The sequence below is a fragment of the Callorhinus ursinus genome, unplaced genomic scaffold (assembly GCF_003265705.2).
Source record: "Callorhinus ursinus isolate GAN/ISIS: 27379988/994484 unplaced genomic scaffold, GSC_fseal_2.0 scaffold3, whole genome shotgun sequence".
NCBI lineage: Eukaryota > Metazoa > Chordata > Mammalia > Carnivora > Otariidae > Callorhinus > Callorhinus ursinus.
This window is the reverse complement of record NW_027397065.1, coordinates 43,558,356-43,577,561: the sequence shown is the minus strand read 5'-3', so window position 1 is coordinate 43,577,561 and position 19,206 is coordinate 43,558,356. Positions and strand designations below refer to the sequence as shown.

The 19,206-nt window shown below is 42.4% G+C and overlaps 1 protein-coding gene and 1 long non-coding RNA gene across 5 annotated transcripts in view; one reads left to right on the top strand and one right to left on the bottom strand.

The window, feature by feature from the left end:
* Positions 1-16,996, bottom strand: part of EBF1 (EBF transcription factor 1) — a 393,384-nt gene extending 376,388 nt beyond the window's left edge. For all 4 annotated transcript variants that reach the window (XM_025867126.2, XM_025867125.2, XM_073890484.1 and 1 more), the window contains exons 1-5: positions 16,719-16,996; positions 14,426-14,582; positions 13,824-13,887; positions 13,138-13,193; positions 2,544-2,617 (exon numbers count right to left, since the gene is read on the bottom strand). In XM_025867126.2, the coding sequence (XP_025722911.1) occupies positions 2,544-2,617; positions 13,138-13,193; positions 13,824-13,887; positions 14,426-14,582; positions 16,719-16,852 (485 nt within the window). In that variant the 5' untranslated portion in view covers positions 16,853-16,996. The remainder of the gene's footprint in view (positions 1-2,543; positions 2,618-13,137; positions 13,194-13,823; positions 13,888-14,425; positions 14,583-16,718) is intronic.
* Positions 16,997-17,005: 9 nt separating this feature from the next.
* LOC112819726 (uncharacterized) overlaps positions 17,006-19,206 on the top strand; it is a 6,357-nt gene continuing 4,156 nt past the window's right edge. The window contains exon 1 of the long non-coding RNA XR_003206958.2: positions 17,006-18,239. This is a non-coding gene — a long non-coding RNA (uncharacterized lncRNA). The remainder of the gene's footprint in view (positions 18,240-19,206) is intronic.

Below are 19,206 nucleotides of genomic sequence, written 5' to 3'. Positions count from 1 at the left end.
GACACAACTCCCTGGTGTTTTTCGGGGTTTTTCTTTTTTCATTGCCTGCAACAAAACAGAATCATCCAAGCCCTTTCTTGTTGATCTAAATTCTCTGTGTCTCCCTTACCATAGCTCCAATGTGCTATAAACATACAGCTTTTGTGACATAAATGCAAAGTTTTATTGTGTCGTTAGCCTTGATAGAAAGCACTATAGAAAGTTGTTTAGAAATTAAATATCTAAAACAAGCTATTTTAAAATCCAGGGCCCTCACTATTTCATGTCTGCAACGAAGAAATTTCATCTTGGGGAGAGCAAGCTGTCTTTCACACCATATGGCTAATGGTGGTGCATAGCAATTAGCCAGGCTGATTAATGGTGAACAGACTCTAATTTTATGCTTATAATTGAGCCTGCATTTGCACCCCTGGTGCAAATTCAGCACATCCCAACTTCCACTTACAACAGGCAAGAAATCAAGAGAAATAGGATGGTGTGGAAAGTGAGAATTTTTTTCCTAAAGCCCCCTAAAGAGCATCAGATTTGCAATTTAAAAGACTGTTAGCCACACAATAGATGACAGGTTTGTGTAATAGGGTCATGGCGGCCTGGTAAACAAACAGTACCCCTTCCACATCTATAGGCAGCCAGGAAAACCGTAATCTGTAACATTAGCAAGATGACATTTTGAATATGGCTTTTCCCTCTTAGCCACACAGTACAAACATCATCATTTGCCTTCAGTGGCTTGAGAATTTTATTTTTGCTATTTTTATGTTTCTGAAAAATAGAAGGAACATCAGCAGTAAAGCACGCCAACCGGCATAATAAAGTACTTTGGACCAATGAATTTTAAGAACAAGAAAAATATAAACTGCATTAATAGAGGGTAGGCTTGTGTGTGAAAGGCATAACATATCTTTAAGTATTTCAAGAATAGAATTATTTCTAACATAGTCCAAACATGTACAGATACGAGATGCAAATCTATGATTCATAGACATTAGTTGGCCTATTGTTCGAGATCCATCTTCCTGTCTGTCCCCTACTTGCTAGAATCACATGTAATAGAACATGGAAAATTCATTCTAATGACATGCTAATTGAGGGAAGCTAAATAGAGATATGATCAGAAAAATAGTAATACAAAGGAGGTCATTTTTTTAATGCTTTTCAAAATGATTTTACTCATTTAATTCTGAAAAGTGCAACTCAGCGTTAATGGTACAATTGTTGTATACAGTACACTAATTTTTGCTTAATAATATCTTCTAAGAAACTGATGACCGTATTTTTGGGTTTTGCTACTGTTTTAAAGGTAAGGAAAGGCTACCTGTTTGTGGAATAAGTACCAAATTTTACAAATCGTTGAAGTGAAAACTTGTGAAAGTCCTGAGGAACTTAGAATAATCTATTAAAAGTATGCTTTTTAAAAAGGAAAAAAAAAGAAAATTTTATATATATACGTAATTATAGATATAGAAGTTAATATTTGGATTTCAGTAGGAAAACACATTAAGCCTTTTTTATTTTATTCCCACCTGTGGAGTTTTAAGATTGCTTTCCCCACAAGTCCGGGAGGAGCAGATAAAGCCCACCCGCTCGGAAGTGGCAGCTGAAGCCTAGAACACTGGTCAGTAATAGTCAGAAGCCAAGCATGCTTTGTGCCCAGGAAAGCCTGCATGGCTAACAAAGCAATTAGTAGCCTTTCCCCAATGCATAGTGGCATCTTCGTGCTTTATCCAATTACTCAGAATATATCAGGTGTTATTCTATGAAGAATAAGAATCCTATATTGCAAGTTTAAAGGTTGTTCTCTGGTCTACTCTCTTACATGTGGAGGACTGGCTGGGGCCATGAAAGGGAATTTGGTCTGCTCGCTTGTTTTCCAACGTGGCTTGTGTCTGATTACTAGGCAAAATAAATACACTCATTTGTGGGTGAGATGAATTTTTATAACTTTCAGGTGTAAACATTTGTCATCCTTCCAAAAGCTCACTGTTACTGAGAAATATTAGCTACACTGTCACAGTTATATACAGGGTAACTAAGACTGAGAGATCAGAGGCAAAGGGGGAAAACCCACACTCAGTTGAAGGACGAATGATGCCTTTGTACCAATGGTCACATTTTTAAGTGGGAGAATTAAAAAGGGGAACTATAACTTTCAAATCTTATCCAGAGGCTTCTGCTGACATCAATAGAACTCTTACTCATTTTACTAGCAATGTAGTTGAGCACATATATTAACACTAAAAGGATATATCGTATTTTATTTGATTGAGCGGAAGAAGGGGAGGGCACTGCTTTGTGCCCACTAAAATTGTGATATCAAAATGGAAATGTATGTCTTTCAGGGTGAAATCTAATAAATAATCAAGAACTGCTGAGATGACTGTGATGCCTTACTACCAAATACTCATGTTGAATAGTTCTTTTTAGATTATCTAATAGAAGCAAGATAAATATATACCCAAAAATGGATCTGAGCTCACCTGGATTTGAGATGCAAATTCACCTTCTCTTTGTTAATTAGAGGGAGAAAACAAGGTATTTCTTACCTGCACATGATCTCGTGTGTGAGCAAGACTCGGCACATTTCTGGGTTCTTGTCTTGGCCTTCATACACTATGGCCTGTAAACAAAGGCATGATTTGAGCTAAAAATGGAACCAAGTACCAGAGAACAAACTATTGCAATTGAGTACTTGACCACTTCAATATTGCTGAGGGCCAATAAGCTTTCAGGAGCCCAAAGCCTCACTGAGCTGACTGCTTCAGGATATGTTGTTAAGGATCAACCCAAATCAAGTAGAGGGTATATGTTCCTCTCTGTCCCGTCAACCACATTATTATCATGCACAGCTTCGGATCAGTGTGTGAGATGAACTTGTGTTGTCAAGACAACCATAATTCTCCTTTCCATTCAGAATAAGATGAATCTAATCAATGAGGAGGAAAAACCCAGAAGGTTTAGCAGATTCAGATGCTAGTGATTTAAAATATAGAAAAGCACGTGGATCTGACTTTTAAATACGCATTTGTCACTTCATTTTACTACTTCCAGCCCCAACATTTAGTGTTCTAGAGATGAGTAGCAGAAAACAAGTGGGGGTATGGTTAATGAGTCCGTTCACTGTGTCTTCTTTGAGATGATTCATCAATCAGGGAAAATCCTTCTTCCCGCCTACAGGCTGAAAACATGTGCTCTCCAGGGTGTACACCCACCCAAACAGTAATACGCGTCGTCTGTGTGGGCTTAAGCCATAGAGTTATCTCCCTAAACTGAGAAGAATTAAATCTGACTCCCAAAATTTGGACTCCAAACCACCTCATCAGCCAATATGTCTTTGTCTGTTTTCAGTAATGTGCATACAAACATTTTGCTTAAAATCACCCTGAAGTTTCCCTGAGATGGCAGTTTCCTGGAAGATCTACACGTTAATACTGGGCCAAAGGAAAACATAGCTAGCTATTGGTAGAGCAATGCTCTACCTCAGGATATATTTTAACTAACTTAACACTGTATCACTGCATAATACAAACACAGCTTCAAATTATTAATAAAATTACTTTCACACATTCAGAGAACTCTCAATTTCTTGGCGACAAAACTATTTAAATTAACCAGAGACTATCCTTATTTAGTACACAGAGATGCTGCAGTAACTAACTTGTAGTTGGCTCTAATGTGCTTTGTTTATAAACCTGGGACTTTTAGAACCTGTAAAGGATCAAGACAGCTTACGACACAGTGTATACAGACCCTAGAGCAGGCTCTGGGTATGACAATTAATTCCATTATAGAACAAAAGTTGCAACAAATAAAAACATGATATAAGGTATAAGGAGAAAACCTTTCTCTACCATTGGCCCCTCAAAACCATTTTTTTATGGTTAGGCTACCATAACCCTGTATTTTTTAATGTTTTATTTTGACATAATTTTAGACTTACAGAAAAGTTGCAAGAATATACAAAGAATTACAAGATACTCTTTAACAAGATTCCTCAAATGTTTATACTTTACTAAATCTGCTTATTCTTTTCTATTTTTTTCCTGAAGCATTCATAAGTAAATTGCCGACATACCCTAAATACTTCAACATATATTTCCTTAAAACAAAGAATTCTCTCCCATAACCACAGGACAATTATCCAAATTAGAAAATTAGCACTGATTATACAATATAATAATCTAATCTACAGACTTTATTGAAATTCACCAATTACCCAATAATGTCCTTCACAGCAAAATAAATAAATAATAAATAAATAAATAAAAATTTTAAAACTCCAATACCAATCATGGCATTCAGTCGTCATATCTCCTTTAATACAGAACATTTCTGAATCTGTAGTTCATGATATTAACATTGTTAAAGAATACAAGCCAGTTCTTTTGCAGAATATCCTCAGTTTGGGATTGTCTGATGTTTCCTCAGACTTAGATTAAAGTTATACATTTCAGGACTGGAATACCACAGATGTGATTCTGAGTTCTTCTCAGTGTATCAAATCACACTGTCAACTAGGTCCATTACTGGCAGTAAACTCAGACCATTTGGTTAAGGTGCTGCCTGCCATCCACCAGAGATCATCAGCCCGATTTCCCCACTGTAAAGTTACTACTTCACTTTATGTAATTCATAACTATCTTATGGAGAGAGAATCTACATTATAGTAATATCATATTATCCCTAAAATTTTCATCCACTAGTTTTAGCCTACACTGATGATTCTTTCCTATATTCTTAAAAGACCTTTTTCAAATACCCAAGAAGTTGCTTTATTCAAGAAAATGTGTTGAGTAAATTGAAAATATTTTGAAAACCGAAAATTATATCTGCCTGCTTTATTTATTGCAATCACTGCTGAAATCAAAGAAACACTGTAAATAACTGATTAGGTCTCAAATATGGTGCTAAAACATTCTAAGCATGCATTTTTGTGAAATCCTATTTATCACTACATGTTTTACATGTTTTGGATGTTCTCTTAATATCACTGATAACCTCTGTTTCAACTTCAGTTTTTTGTCATGCTAAACTAATACAAGTAACTTGGTAAATATATTCACAGATATTGGTAGGGTTTTCCTTCCCCTAAAAAAAAAAAATTGTGTTGTTTTTTTTTAAGAGGAATGTGTATCAGTTACATCAGACCTTCTCACTTTGATTCTTTCTAGATGATATTATTTTTCTTGTGGCTGCTGGTTCCACCAAAATCAGTGGATCTGTGATGATATTCAGTGAAAGTCATGCCGCAATGCAGATATACTCACAACTCCCCCAAACAGTAGATGATCCAGGGATGCCCAGGGATCCCATGTTTTTATCTTTAGTGACTGAACATCTTTTGTGGAAGGCCCAGGGCCTCCGTGATACATCTCTACCAAATGCCAAACTGCCACTTCACTCTGGCAGCAGTCAAATTGGAGAATCCTTCTCTAAATCAAGCATAGAAAAATAAAAGCATGAGTTTGGATTTGCTCAGAAATAGTTAAGAATTCCAGAAAGGAGTGGAAGCATAAAGTTTCTGCTGTCCCTCTTTTTGAGGCCTCAACAGAACAGTATTTTTTAGCACATAAACACAGAGAGAGAAGGGCTACTTCTATGACTTCTGAAACAAAAGCAAGAAAAACAGGGAGTCTTTTCACTCTCCTATGAAGTAGAACTAAAATCCTGGAAGTATAGTAAGCTAGAACCTCAGTGTAACAGAATCAGTTATAGAGTGGACCTCAGTCACAGGCAGATCTACTTCCAACCTCACCTATGCAGTATTTGTTACTGAAAAGCCTTCTTAACACACACACACACACACACACACACACACAGTATCACACAAAAGATATGGGCCAAGAAATCAACATTCCAATGAGATCCAAACTGGGAAAATATGATAAATTTATTTTGCTGAATATCTCTAAAACAGAGTGTCCACAATAAGACAGACTTTTTAAAAATGTCACCAAGGTCTCCCTCCAGCTTACACACACATAACTGATGGCCACATATCAGTTCTTTACTGTCTACATTTCATACATATGTCAAGATGGGTTCACAGTTCAGCAAACCCAGACTTTAAGCCTAAAAGGAAAGGGATCTTCTAATAGCAACTTAGAAGTTTCTGCTTTTCTTACTAATTTAAATATGTGCCTCTGTGGGGTGTGAGTAAAGCTCGCTGAGACTGGATCAGCTGGGAGATCACAGACGCATATAAACAGCATTGACTCTTTTAAGTGAAACCATTTTAATAGACAGCTGGTTTAGGGCCCAGACAATGGAACACCAAGAAGAAGGCTTATTTTCATCCTCCATAGTAAATCATGTGTCTGCTTACTGTGAGGAAGGTAGTCTGCTATGAGAGCGACACAGACAACAGTGGTTTAAATAAATCAATGTGTTTATCAGGAGTAAGGACCAGAGGCCTATTACAGACATGGACAGGAGGGGGAGAGAAAACATATAAAATATATTATTAAATAAATGAATTGATGGCAAAGCAAGTTTGGGTTTTCCAAGGAAATAAAAATACAATATCAAGCAGAAAACAATATTGGCCTTAATTCTGCCAATGGCAAGTAAATCCCTGAAGGTGGCAGGAATACTTGTGCAGGAAGAAAGCTAAAAGAATAAACAGCTCTAACTTCATCTCAACTTTAAAAACCTGGTGAAACTGATAAAGAAGTTGTCAAAACTTGACCTATGTGGAGCAGATTTAGTTTCCTGATATACTAGCCACCCTTTCCTCAATGTCCTCTCCTCATAAGCAGAAAGAAAATATCAAAGTATTTTTAACACTCCATTAATTTTCAGATTGAATGTTTTTTCCAGAATAATTTTTTATAACTAACAAAAATGAGGAAAAAAATAGGAATTCTTAAACTTGCATATCCTTATGCAACAGCAGTACCTGAAGTTTAACTGTGAGAGAATAAAATGCCATCCATTTCAAATGCCCAAATATAAATCCACCTATACCGGTCTTTGAAAAGGAATAAATCAATCAATAGAGAAAATCTGCCTCGATGGCCACTGTTTTAGATGGCATCTTGTAAAATGTGGTTCATCCCTGCTTTTCTAAAATATCACTGAGTCTTAAAAGTTAATTGAAACTTACTATGGATAGAGACCACACAGAAAAAACGAAAAATACACAGTGAACACGCACCAAGATCACACTTCAATAGGATGCCAAAGGAAATACAGAGAATTGAGCATGGCTTTTCTTTGTTTACTCTTCTAATAGTTTTAACTCTTTGTGTTCTATGCCAAAATAAAGAGGGCAAGGAAAATAGTTTTGACTTTGTTTCTTCAAAATCCAAAAGGGTTTTAGGAACAAATGTTTTCATTAGAAGTCTTTTTTGGTTTACAACCAAACAATAGGAAACTTTTCATCATCATTGGAAGGAAGGAAAGAAGGAAGGAAGGAAGGGAGGGAGGGAGGGAGGGAGGGAGGGAAGGAGGGAGGGAAGGAAAAAGAAAAGAAAAGAAAAAAAGGGAAAGAAAGAGAAAGGAAAGAGAAATGGGTTATCCATAACTAACAAAAACTCCTAATATTCCACTTAAGTAAAAGCAGTAACCTTGAGAATATGTTACTTTTTTCTATGTACAAAATAAAGGCCAAACCTAATTTATCACCTTCAAGAATGAGTTCATGAATGTACAAAGTACCTCCTTCAACCAGAAGTAAAATGTCCTCTAAATACAGACTGTCAACAAGCCTTTGATAGCAAATTACCAAGAATTGGAATGAATCAAAAAATAATATGAACACCTACAATATCAATGTACTAGAATATTAATCATTGCATTCGGTCATCAAGTTATATTGCTTGTCATTAAAAAAAAAAGTGCTAGTTTATGTGATCCCAGAAATTTCCAGTAGGTGAAGGAGCCCTAGTTAAAAATTAACCTGTGCCAAAGAAAATACTACAAATCTGACATTTCATAAACAATTGTGTCAAACAGCAATCCAACATTAATAGTGGGATAAAATAAAAAATTATTTTGCTTCAGTTAGCAGCTGGGCTACTGGTGAACAAATTATAAAGATGTAATTTCAGCTTAGCAGCTAAGAAGACCTGTTTTCAGAACTGAATTAGGAAAGTTGCAAAGGAATGATATCATATTCAGTATGCTGTTCAATTACATCACAGCCCTGAATAAAAAGAGAATGTGTATCGAAAGCAGTTAGCTTTAGACTACATTTTTAATGTCTCAAAGAAATAAATTCCCTTATATTATTCAAGCACTAAGATAAAAACTGAATCACTCTAACAATCCCACATTATATTTCTTTTTCTAACAGTAGTAAGAGATATTTCACTCATATGATAACTACATTTACATCTATATTAGTAGACACAGCTGGCTTTGTGAACCCGATGGGATGATGATGACAATAACAATAATAATAATAATAATAATAAAATAATAATAAAAGCAGCTAATTTATTAAGCACTTAATATGTGCCAGGCACTATTCTAAGCATCTTACATGTATGAATTCATTTAATTGTCACAAAAGAGCTTCAAGGTAGGTGCTATCATTATTTCCATTAGTTTGATTCCAAATGCTTACATGCTTTAATTATTCACTGAGACCAAATCATTCTTGCTCAACAACTATATAAACAATTCACCAACATCCAAACACTCCTTCATTCCTCTCAGCAATATAAGTCAAGACAGAAGAACAGACTATTGGTGTAGTCATATGTGTTCGATAAATGCATCACTACTAATATGTTCGTTTTTAATGCTGTTCAAACATTCACATGGAAACAGCTCTAGCGTAAATATCCCTGAACAAATGGCTGTATATTATCCAGGAGGGAGCAGTTGGACCGCCAGACTGGGGAAGTACTAGGCCATCTGGCTCCGGCAATCTCTCCAAAACCATCAGCTTTGTTTTCACCCCCAGACTCCAAACAACACATTTTCCACTGTGATGAGTTTACATTTTCCCAAACACAGGTCCTGATCATGCATAAAAATTCCAAACTTCTTCATTCCTCTATGTGCAAGGAAATTTAAATCACCTGCATTTTTGACATGTTACCAAAGGAGAGCGAAAGCTGCTGAAATGTGGCTCCTGACTATAAACTTGCCTTTTTTGTTTGTTTGTTTCTCCAAATGTATGAAAGAACCTCCCTGCTGGCCCCAGTGAATTCCTCTGGAACTTACTGATATACTAAAAATGTGTTTATCTACCAATGAAGAACCATGAACTGAAAGGGTTGTTAATCAAATCTACGTGGCTGTGGCAGGATATAATGAAACAATCAATAGGAAGAAATGTGCTTGCATCAATAACTTAAAGCACCGGGAATATCAAAATAAATATATAAAGAAGATTAGCCTGTAAGAGAAAGAAGACAGGGTTCTGATCATTGCACTTTGGCCTTCCCACCCACTATGCTAGGACCTTTTTAGGGTCCCCTTACCACATCACCTGCCTTCAAACCCATACATGACAAGGATTATGTGACTGTTATTTTCCCCTTTCCAAAAAAGAGCTTCTGTCTGCGGGCAGGAGTATTTTGTTTTTGATAACTTTATGGAATTTTGTACTCTTTGAATTATAAAAATGTCACTTTTTTTAAAGCAAGATGGTAGGAGGGAAGATAAGTTAAAGGCTTTTTTTTTTTTAACTACTTAATGTTAACTCACCAAAGCAATCACATAACGTAATCATATTTCAAATACTACGTGAAAGTCTGAGATGAGGCACATTAAACATCAGACCTCCCCCACTGGGTTCATTTGAGCATCGGCTGTAGATGTTGTTTCTGAATGTAACAGCCATAAACTTCTGGATCCTACAGGCCTTTCTGCATGCTCACTAATGGAATACCAAAAACAGCAATGACACAAAAACAACCTATTTTTAGTCCAGCTAAACTTGGTTTTGAACAACCCTTCCCAAAAGCAAGCCTCTCATTTTCTAGTTGGTAGACGAATTTTTTAAATATCATCATATCCTTTGTGTTTTATGAGAGAGGCATAGGGATAAGGGGGCTCAGATCCTTACACATTGACTTGTAATAAAACTTCTCTTTCCTAGTTCAGTCCAAAATTAAGAGTCATTACCCAAAATAGTGTAATGAGACACTTTGAAAAGGTGTGAAATACTGTGTCATATCAATACATCTTGGTTGATTGAGTACATTTCTGTTTGATTTCAATGCTGCTAACTCCACCCAAGTTAGGAACATTCTATGAAAATGTAGAGTGCACAAGTAGTTTTGGATTTGGTACTCTTTGAATTATAAAAATGATTCCCTGTGAGTTTTAACCCCAATTTCTGAGTCAAAGATAAGACATCACACCCATAAAGCTGCTTCTCTGATATGAAAAATGTTACAAACAAGCAGCTAAGAGAAGACACTTGCACTGTGACTAGGTATTCCCTCCAAAATTTAGGATGTGATTAGAATGCATCACATCACTGGAATTATCCCATTCTGTACTCTAAATATCAAAATCCTGAGTCTATCTGGAAGAATTTCACAGGGGAAAAAAATTGTAACATTTAATCAGTCAGCTTATGTCAAGTCTTACTTCTGATTGACAGGGTCACTGCATATTTAACAAAAATAAAACATTTAAGAAATTTTAAATCAGACTTGGTAGTTAATTATCATAGAATAATTTCAAGCTAGATGAGAATCCATTGTTTTACTCATTAAGACTAAAGTATAATAATTATGTCACAGCCAGGAAAAGTTATGCTTCTTCACACTGATCTGCTTTCTGAAGACTATTGTATTAACTGTGTCTACAAGAAGCTAACCTACTTCCCAAACTCTTACAGCACATAATCAACAAACAAACAAACAGATAATGGGCAGGGTTTGCCTTTCAAAGTGAAACCTACACAGACAATTATGAAAACAAATAGGTATGCCTCAAAAAAAAACCCCTTTCTCTTGATATTTTTGGAATAAATTCAGATAGTTATTTAAACCTTTTTCATGTCACTCCCTACCAAAATATATAATTGCATACATTTATAATTTTAACTTTCAGTAAGATGTCACATCATGGCAAATGACTTTCTGATACCTGTTATTATTAAAAATAAACTGTATCTTGTTCTAGTCCCCCACCCCCAACTGATAGAATTTGTAATACCATGCAGTCAAAGAATGCCATAAGCTGTAGTTGTTCTTAAGCTCTATGACCTTGTTAGTAAATGATATTTGAATGTATTGCTTTATAAAAATCAAAATTATTCCTCCACCATATGAGACTGTGTAAAGTCAGTTCATTTCATAATGGGAAAATCAGTTCTTGGTGGCACTTTTTGTTTAAGGGGTCTAAAAGTTTTGGAAGCAGTTAATCACTTCAAACATGTCCTAATTTTGCACTCCTCAAAATTGTTTGTTTCATAGTGCTGCCCATAATTTAATATTTAAGTGGCCAATGTTGCACAAGTATACAGGGCTTACAGACTGGTTTGTGGGGGATTTTTATCTTTTAAAAAGCAATTTCTAATAAATACATACGGAATATGTATTATAGTTCATACTTTCGCCCTCCCCCTTCCCTCTTTTCTTTCCTCTGATGAGAATGGCAGGAAAAGATATCTAGGGTATCAAAGACAATTTTTTTTAAACAAAACTCCACTTAAGATATTTTTGTTTTGATATAATAAAAAAAACGTTACTGAAATCAGGCTTTTGTGTTTCTGCATGGCAGGGGAAAAAATTTTTTTAACACAATACAATGTGTCCAAATGAAAGGGAATTATCCTATGTAATAATCAAAATGAGTAATAAAGAAAATAAGACCAAGACTGAAAGTATAAATGTGAATTTACTCTGACCAATCAACCAAGAAATAAATCTTCAAAAAAGTCAAATATTTTAAGCAAATAACTTGAAATAGACTTCAGTAGGTATTTATTTATTATTTTTAAAACTACATTTCATACCCTCAGGTTTTCTACTTGGTTCACAATGAAATATGAGACTAACAATCAAAATTAGCTATTATTGAAAGGTTCTTACTGAATAGATTTTAAAACGTCTAACAACTTATGAATGTGCATTTTGTAGAACATATTTAAGCCATGTTTATCTAAAAATAATTTTTAAATATTCATGTATACTCTAATTTGAAAACTTCCAAGTCAGTATCTATGAAAGACGATCACCCTCCTTATTTTAAAGGAACTATCTTAAAATTGTAATCAAGCAAATAAGTTTTATTCCTCTTACTAAATTGGTGGTTAGTACACAATGCATAAGTTTGCTCTTTGTTCTAATTTCTTTCCCCCACCCAATAAAGCTGGCTTCTTTTTTGTTACTAAGTGTTCCAACTACCTAAACAGCTACTTAATTCTGAAACTAAACTTTTTCTTAAAATTAAAAAAAATAAAAGACTCCTGTGCCTCATTAAAACGTCAGGCCTCTTTTCTGACTCGGCTCATAATTGTATCTTTTAAACCATAACTCAACCTTAATGTACGCTGCTTGACACCCGCGTGTTGGGGAGTTGTAGAAAATGCCGTCCATGTACCTTTAAGACCACAAGCTCACTCATGCTGCCTGGCTTCTTGCCAAACTTGGAGGCAAAAGCAGGAGGATTTTTGCAAAATATCCTCTAACAATTGTCGCTCCCTCTTAATACTACCACCACCACCTCCTTTTGAAAAAAATCTGTGGAGTGGGTCATCTGCGCTCTCAGCTCATCTCTCCATTCCTGAGTAAAATACCTAGCCCTCCACCCCCCACCCCCCACCCTTCCCTACCCTCTACCTCCCAGGAGTGGCCCGGAGGGTTCGGGTTTCACAAGTTCAGCCCACTCTACGCCACGGTCCCTGGGCACCTTTTGCGCCCCCTGGGTTTCCTCGGCCGGGTCAAAGGAAGTTCAGCACTTACTCTCCCCACTCAGCACCCTGGAGTCTTAATGCACAAGGCCTGCGTCTCCCTTGGTAGGAAAGAGCCTTCGAGCCATCTTCCGCACGCGGTGGGCGCTAGTGTGTGTCCCCGCGCTGGGAAGGCTGCGCTGAGAGTGAGGTCTCAGGTCCGCCCTGGTGTTGAGAGTTCGAGTCCCAGACCCCGCGCTAAGGAGTAGCCAGCTTCTTGACTCCCCCAAATTTCGAGGCCCTAGAGTCACCCCGCGGCGCGAAATTAAGAAACTTACTTGTTTTGTCATGGAGTCAATGAGGCGCACGTAGAAATCTTGCTCCGTCCTTATCCCTGGGGAGGAAGGGAGGGGGATAGGGGAACGAAGGAAAAGTAAGTGAGAGAGGATCTGCCGCAAAACAAAACAAACAAACAAACAAAGAATGGGGCTCCAAGGCGTATGCAATGCCTACAGTCCCGAAGAAGCACAGACAGGACACCACCACCCGCCCTCTCCCCAGTGCCCAGAGAGGGGCCAGTCCCCAAGCACGGCAGCTGAGAATGTGGCAGGACCCCCACCTGGCTTCTCTCCCTTTTCTCGGAGGGAACCCCTCCGCGCGCTCTCTGGGACCCAGCAAGGCCACGACCGCTCTAGCACCCTGAGCCAGAAGGACTTAGGGCCTGGAGTGGGGGCTGAGCCACGAAAAAAGGCCTTCGGAATGGGAGGAAGAAAGAAAGTGGCCCTGCGAGGGCCGGGGCTCCACACCTGGTCCCAGGTGTGCTCCAGCCCACTACGGCCGCCTTCCGGCTACTCCGGGCCTCCTCAGGTGAAACCTCCTCAGGCGAAACTTAGGAGAGGCCGGGTTACCCCGAGGACGGTGGACGACTCTGCGTGCTCAGGGCTCTGGTCCACCTGCATCTTCCCGCGCACCCTGCCTCACCCAGGGCCCCGGGGCGCCGGCGCGGACCCGATCGGAGCCTCACCATTGCTGTAGAGGAGCTGAAGCCGGTAGTGAATCCCGTTATTGGTCTTTTCGCTGTTGGCTTCCTGGGTTGCAGCAGGACGCAAAGACACAACAAGAGACGCAGGAAAGAGGTCGGCGTGAGCGAGTGGACCGACTTCGAGGCAACTTTCCCGAAGACGGGACCCCCGTCCGGAAACCGGACAGGCCCGGGAGCAGCAGAAATTGCGGCCAACTGTGATCCCTCTGCCGCCCTCCCGACCCTTAATGCTCCCTCTTCCCTTCCAGAAAATTCCGCGGGGCCTGGGGGCTCGGGCCTGGGCCAGCAGAGGCAGGAGCCGCGCGTGGTCGCGCGGTTGAGGGCGGGTTCATCCCAGTCGCCCTTGACTCCGGAGTGCGAAGCCGGGCTCGCCTCTCTCCAGCTCTGGGGCTCCACGCGAACTTTTTTGGAGCAGAACCTCAAGGATGAGGAGCCCGGGTTCGCCCAGGACGGGAAGTGGCTTGGGGGACCCCGCTCAGGAGTGTGTTATGGATGCTTTGCCCTCGCCGAGGAGCGCGCCTCGCGAAGCGGCTGGGCCTGCTCCCCGGTCGGGGGCGAGGGGCAGCGGCGCTGCGCCCACTTACTTTTTCCTTCTCCACGAACCCCACAAAGGCTGTCCTCTCGATCTCCACGGGCTGGCCCTGTCTGTCGTAGAGGGCCAGGACGAAGTGGAAGAAGTTGGATTTCCGCAGATTGGAAGGCGGCTGCTTCTCAAAGTGAGCCCGGGCCAGACCCACCCCGCTGTGGCCAAAGACGCAGAGTTAGACGGCTAAGCGGGACACCGACGCGCGACCCTTTGTCACCCCTTACACACGCGAGAACCCTCAAACATCAACCTCCTCTACCCCCCCAGGACACCCAGTGGGCGCCCTACACTCCCCCTCCGGCGCCCCGGGCCCACCCGGCGGCGGGACATGCGTGCTCTCGCGTGTCCAATCCTCCCGCTGAGCACAGGGCGCGCCCCCCGAACTCGCGGAAGAGCCCGGGAAGTTTTGTTTGGGTTTTGCGCAGGAGATAAAACCCCGCAAGCATTTACTCCGACCGGACACGCGCTGCGTGGGAAGGAAGAAAAGTGGAGGTGGATGCGGTGAACCCGCGTTCGCGGAATACAGCTGGTCGTTTATAACTTGGGAGGGAGGGGAGCATGGGAACTGGTCCCCGCCACCCCCACGAATCTCCCACCTCAGCTTAGAGGGCAGGTGAGGATGGATGGGGAACAGGCTCAGCTTCTTGAAGCCGAAGCCATCCTCCAGGAAACCTCAAGTGCCCCCGCCAAGCGCGGACGCTAGGTCTCGGGAAACCGCATGCCCCCTCCCCAAATAAAGCAAGTGAAAAAAAGGATCTGAGGGTGGGGGACTCAGAGCTGTCAGGGGTGGTCGCTGTGGAACAGGGAACTGGGGGTGTTTTTAAAAGACCAGTCCTGACAAAGTTTCGCTGCTCCACAGAAATCCTCACACTCAATTCCAGAAATCCTATGGACCAGGGGCGCCGACCGAGCGCGCCCGCGGGGGAACTGGAGGCTCGGGTGCCAGGGGCGCCGGGAGGCCACTAACAACCCGACCTGCCCAACACAAGGGCGCGCTCACACACACGCACACGCACACATACACACACTCTTTCGCTTCCCAACCCAGTTACCCAATTCACTCTCACTACTAACCACCCCCATCCTTGTACTCAGCGGGGATGGGAACAGGGTTGCAGGCACTTGTCCCCTGCCCGGAGAAGATGAGGATGAGGTAATTAGTCATCTTCCTTTTTCCCCTTCCGCCCTCTCGGAGTCCGATAGGGCTAGGGGCCGTCAGATCTCCTACTCCCCCAAGCCCAGCTGGTGGTCTGGAAAAAAAAAAGACCATTTCTCACTTGGGACCAGGAGTCCCCGGAAAGTGTGATAAGAGCGCCCAGAAAAGTTCCCGCACGTCAATCTCCAAGGGCAGTGCCTCCAGGCCACACAGTCCAGCATCTCAGGAACTGAGTGGGAGAGGGGCTGTAAGGGACCATGGTGACAGAGGGTGGGGAAGACTTTTAGGAGATGTCAGAATTAAAGTTGGGAGTTGCTGTTCTACCGGTGAACTGAGAAAAACTGAAAGCTAGAAAGAGGGGGACGGAGAACCAGACCAGAGAATTAACAGAAGGTTCTGGGGAGATATGGAGAGAGAAAAGAAGAGAGAAAGGAGGTAAGGGAAGGTGAAGAGAGGAGGGAGGAGTGAAGAAAGAAGGAGAAGGAAAGAATGAAGAAAGGGAGGACGGAAAGAGGGAAGAGAAGGAAGGACGGAAAGGAAAAGAGAAAAGGAAAGGAAGGAAAGAAGGAGGAAGAAAGGAAAAAAGGAAGGAAAGAGGAGGAAGGAAGGAAAGAAAGAAGAGGAAGGGAGGAAAAGAAGAGGAAGGGAGGAAAAGAAGAGAAGGAAAAAAGTTTAGGAAGGAGGGAAGAAAGAAAGAAAAAAGGAAGGAAAGGAAGGAAGGAAAGAGAAGTGAGAAAGAAAAGAAAGAAAAAAGAAAAGAAAAGTAAGGAAGGAAAGTAAGAAAAAGAAAGAGAAGGCAGCCAGCCGGGAAAGAAAGAGCAATCACATAAAAACACAGATATCCAACATCGTGCTGGTGAGACGCCTCTTCTGGCTTAAAACGAAATGAAAACAGTCACAGGCGAAGCAGGGGAAAGTGCCGGCAAAGCGTGGGCTCTTCGCAAGCAGCTCCCGGCTCTCTCCGGCCGCAAGCGACCAAGGCAGCGCGGCCGGGGAGCGCGGAGCCCCGGAGGCGAGCAGAGCGGAGCGGCGGACTCTCGAGCGCGGCCCAGCCCCGCAGCGGCCGCCGCCACCGCTTCCCGGCTCTTCTGCTTGCGGCTCGCCTCCCCGGCCGCGGTCCCCGAGCGGTACCCACCTCTGCGCCGCCGTGTTGGCGTCCAGCACCCCGGCGCCCTGCATCCACGTCCGCACCGCGTTCATGCCGCTGCCCAGCGGCTCTTCCTTCATGCTGCTTCCACTCCGTTGGATGCTTTCCTGAATCCCAAACATGAAAACAACCTTTTCTTGTGGAAAATCTCCTCCCCCTTGAAAATATTGAAAAAAAAAAAAAAAGGAAAGAAAAACGCCAGCCAGAGATTTTTTTTTTTTTTTTGAGACGATGAACTCGTGCTAGAAGATCAAGGCGGGCTGGAAAGCAAATTTTTAAAAAATGTAAACCTTCGCTCAAAACTGAGCGATAACCCGAAAAAAAAGGAGAGGAAAAAAAAAGAAGGGAAAATCCAACGAAAAGACCAAAATAAAAAAATAGAGATGTATGCTTGGCTGTTGGGGGTTGTTTGGTTGGTTAATTTTTGGTTTGGGTGCTTTTTTTTTGCTTTTTTTTTTTTTTTTTTTTTTTTTTTTTTTTTTTTTGTAATGATCACAGGCCGGTGGAGGACAGGAGGGGCTGGAGTTTCCTTTTGTAGAGGTACCCTTCACTTGAAGAAGCAGGAAGAAAAAAAAAAAGCCCTGATGGCAATTTAAGAAACAATAGACTCAACTCGCGCTGCCGGCTTTGCTACTTCAAGTGTCATTTTCCACAACCAGGCAAGTTTTTTCCTCTCTCTCTCTTTTTTTTTTTTCCTCCTTCTCTCCCAACCAAAGATGTTTCTTTCCTTTCAGTGCGTATAGATGAGGAGGACGCTGGTTGCCGTAGACAGATACACCAGAGAGGGAGAGTGGGGTGGGGGGAAGGGGGGGAGAGAGGGAAAGAGGAAGGGGGGGAGGGAAAGACAGAGAGAGAGAGAGAAAGAGAGAGAGGAGAGGGAGAAAGAGAGAGGGGTGGACCCTGCTGGATGGAGATTCTGTTTTCTCCTTGCTAAAATAGAAGTGATTTGCAGGCTTTCCCTATGGAATCCAGTTTGACTCTCCCCAGAGCTAAACACAGGCACACTAACCCCAAAGGGAGGAGGCGGAGCTCGCGCCTCACAGGCCTGCCCCTTCATTTGCATAACGTCATCCTTCCGCCTCGCTGCAGCCAATCGCGGCTCAAGGAGCCTCCTGGCTCGCAGCGCTGGGCCACGCTCCCTCATTAACATCCCTCTCCGGGTGGCGCAGGGGAGCTAGCCAAAGTTCCTCGCAAAGTGGCGAGCGAAGGATCGCTGAACACCGGCGTCTATGCTGGGGAAGAGCTGGGCTGAGCTGGGCAGAGCCGGGCTGGAGAGGGGAACAGACGGAAGGGAAGGGCGATATTTTTCTCAGGGATTTGAGCTGGGGTCTGCATCCTGGTCGTTGCGGTCCATTTAGCATCCTCGCCACGCCCTGAGCGCGCTCGCGGTGCACTGGCTGCGCCCTCCCAGGGCTGATGCTGCGTCCTGCTCCGCTGTTCTGGGACGTCGGGGGCAAAAGTGGAGGAGACGGGAGAGTCCGGGCAGAAAAAGCAGGACGCGCGTCCCAGGTGCCCACCTCTTCGCTTTGAGGAGGGGGTGGTGGGGTGGAAAAATGGGTGCTCGAGGGTGGGGCGGGAGATCGCGGAGGGTACTTTTCTCCACGCCGGAGAGGTGGGTGAATCCTGGGCCTCGGCAAGCGAGGCTCTGTGGGTCCTCCAGGGAGTAGGGAGATCCGGACTCTGCCCGTAGTCTGGCTTCTGAAATAGTTCTCGCTCAGACGCTAGTCTCAAGACCGCCGGTGTTAGTCACTATCCTCAACAAGCTCACCTATCTCGAGTAATCCGCGGGATATGTGGACGGTGGACTGAATGCTGTCACGGAGTTGGATCGGGATGCTTTTTAAAATTTATTCAGATTCAATTCCCAACCCCTCACCCCTGCGCCAAAGTGTTTTTTTCTTTAGAGTGACTACCAAAGCAACAACGTCTCTGATTAGTTTGTTATTTGATGTAGGATTTCTCTCTTCCTCATTCTTTCTGTTAAAATGGGGACTTGAACAAACCCTCCCCAACTTCTGCTCCTATCAGCTGTCCAGAAAGTGAGAGAGTGAGTTAAGAAGGTGGGGGATGGGGGTAGGAGAGAGGGAGGGAGAAATGGTCTACTATTTCAGACCTTTCTTTATATATGCTTATGGCTGGCAAAGAAAATAGCTGGAAGTTTCTGGGTAATGTGCCCCATCATTTTTTAGCAGGTTGTAACCTCTAATAAGCACATGGTGAACTGTTTCATTGCCCTCAAAGGAACTCCCTGACTGCAGCCAAATCTGCCAAGGACTCCTTAGGGGAAATTCTCTGCCAGAAGTCCAGGTCCCCTTTCTGCTGGCCTTTCTTGGCCCCTTGATTTAGGAAGCTCATGGGGTCAGTGACGGAACAGTACACATGCCCATGTTGAATGGATGGAGACAGGCAAGAATTACGCTTTGTGCTCTTGGCAGAGCAGGAAAGTGAGAGCCACTTCCTGATTCCTAAACTGGGC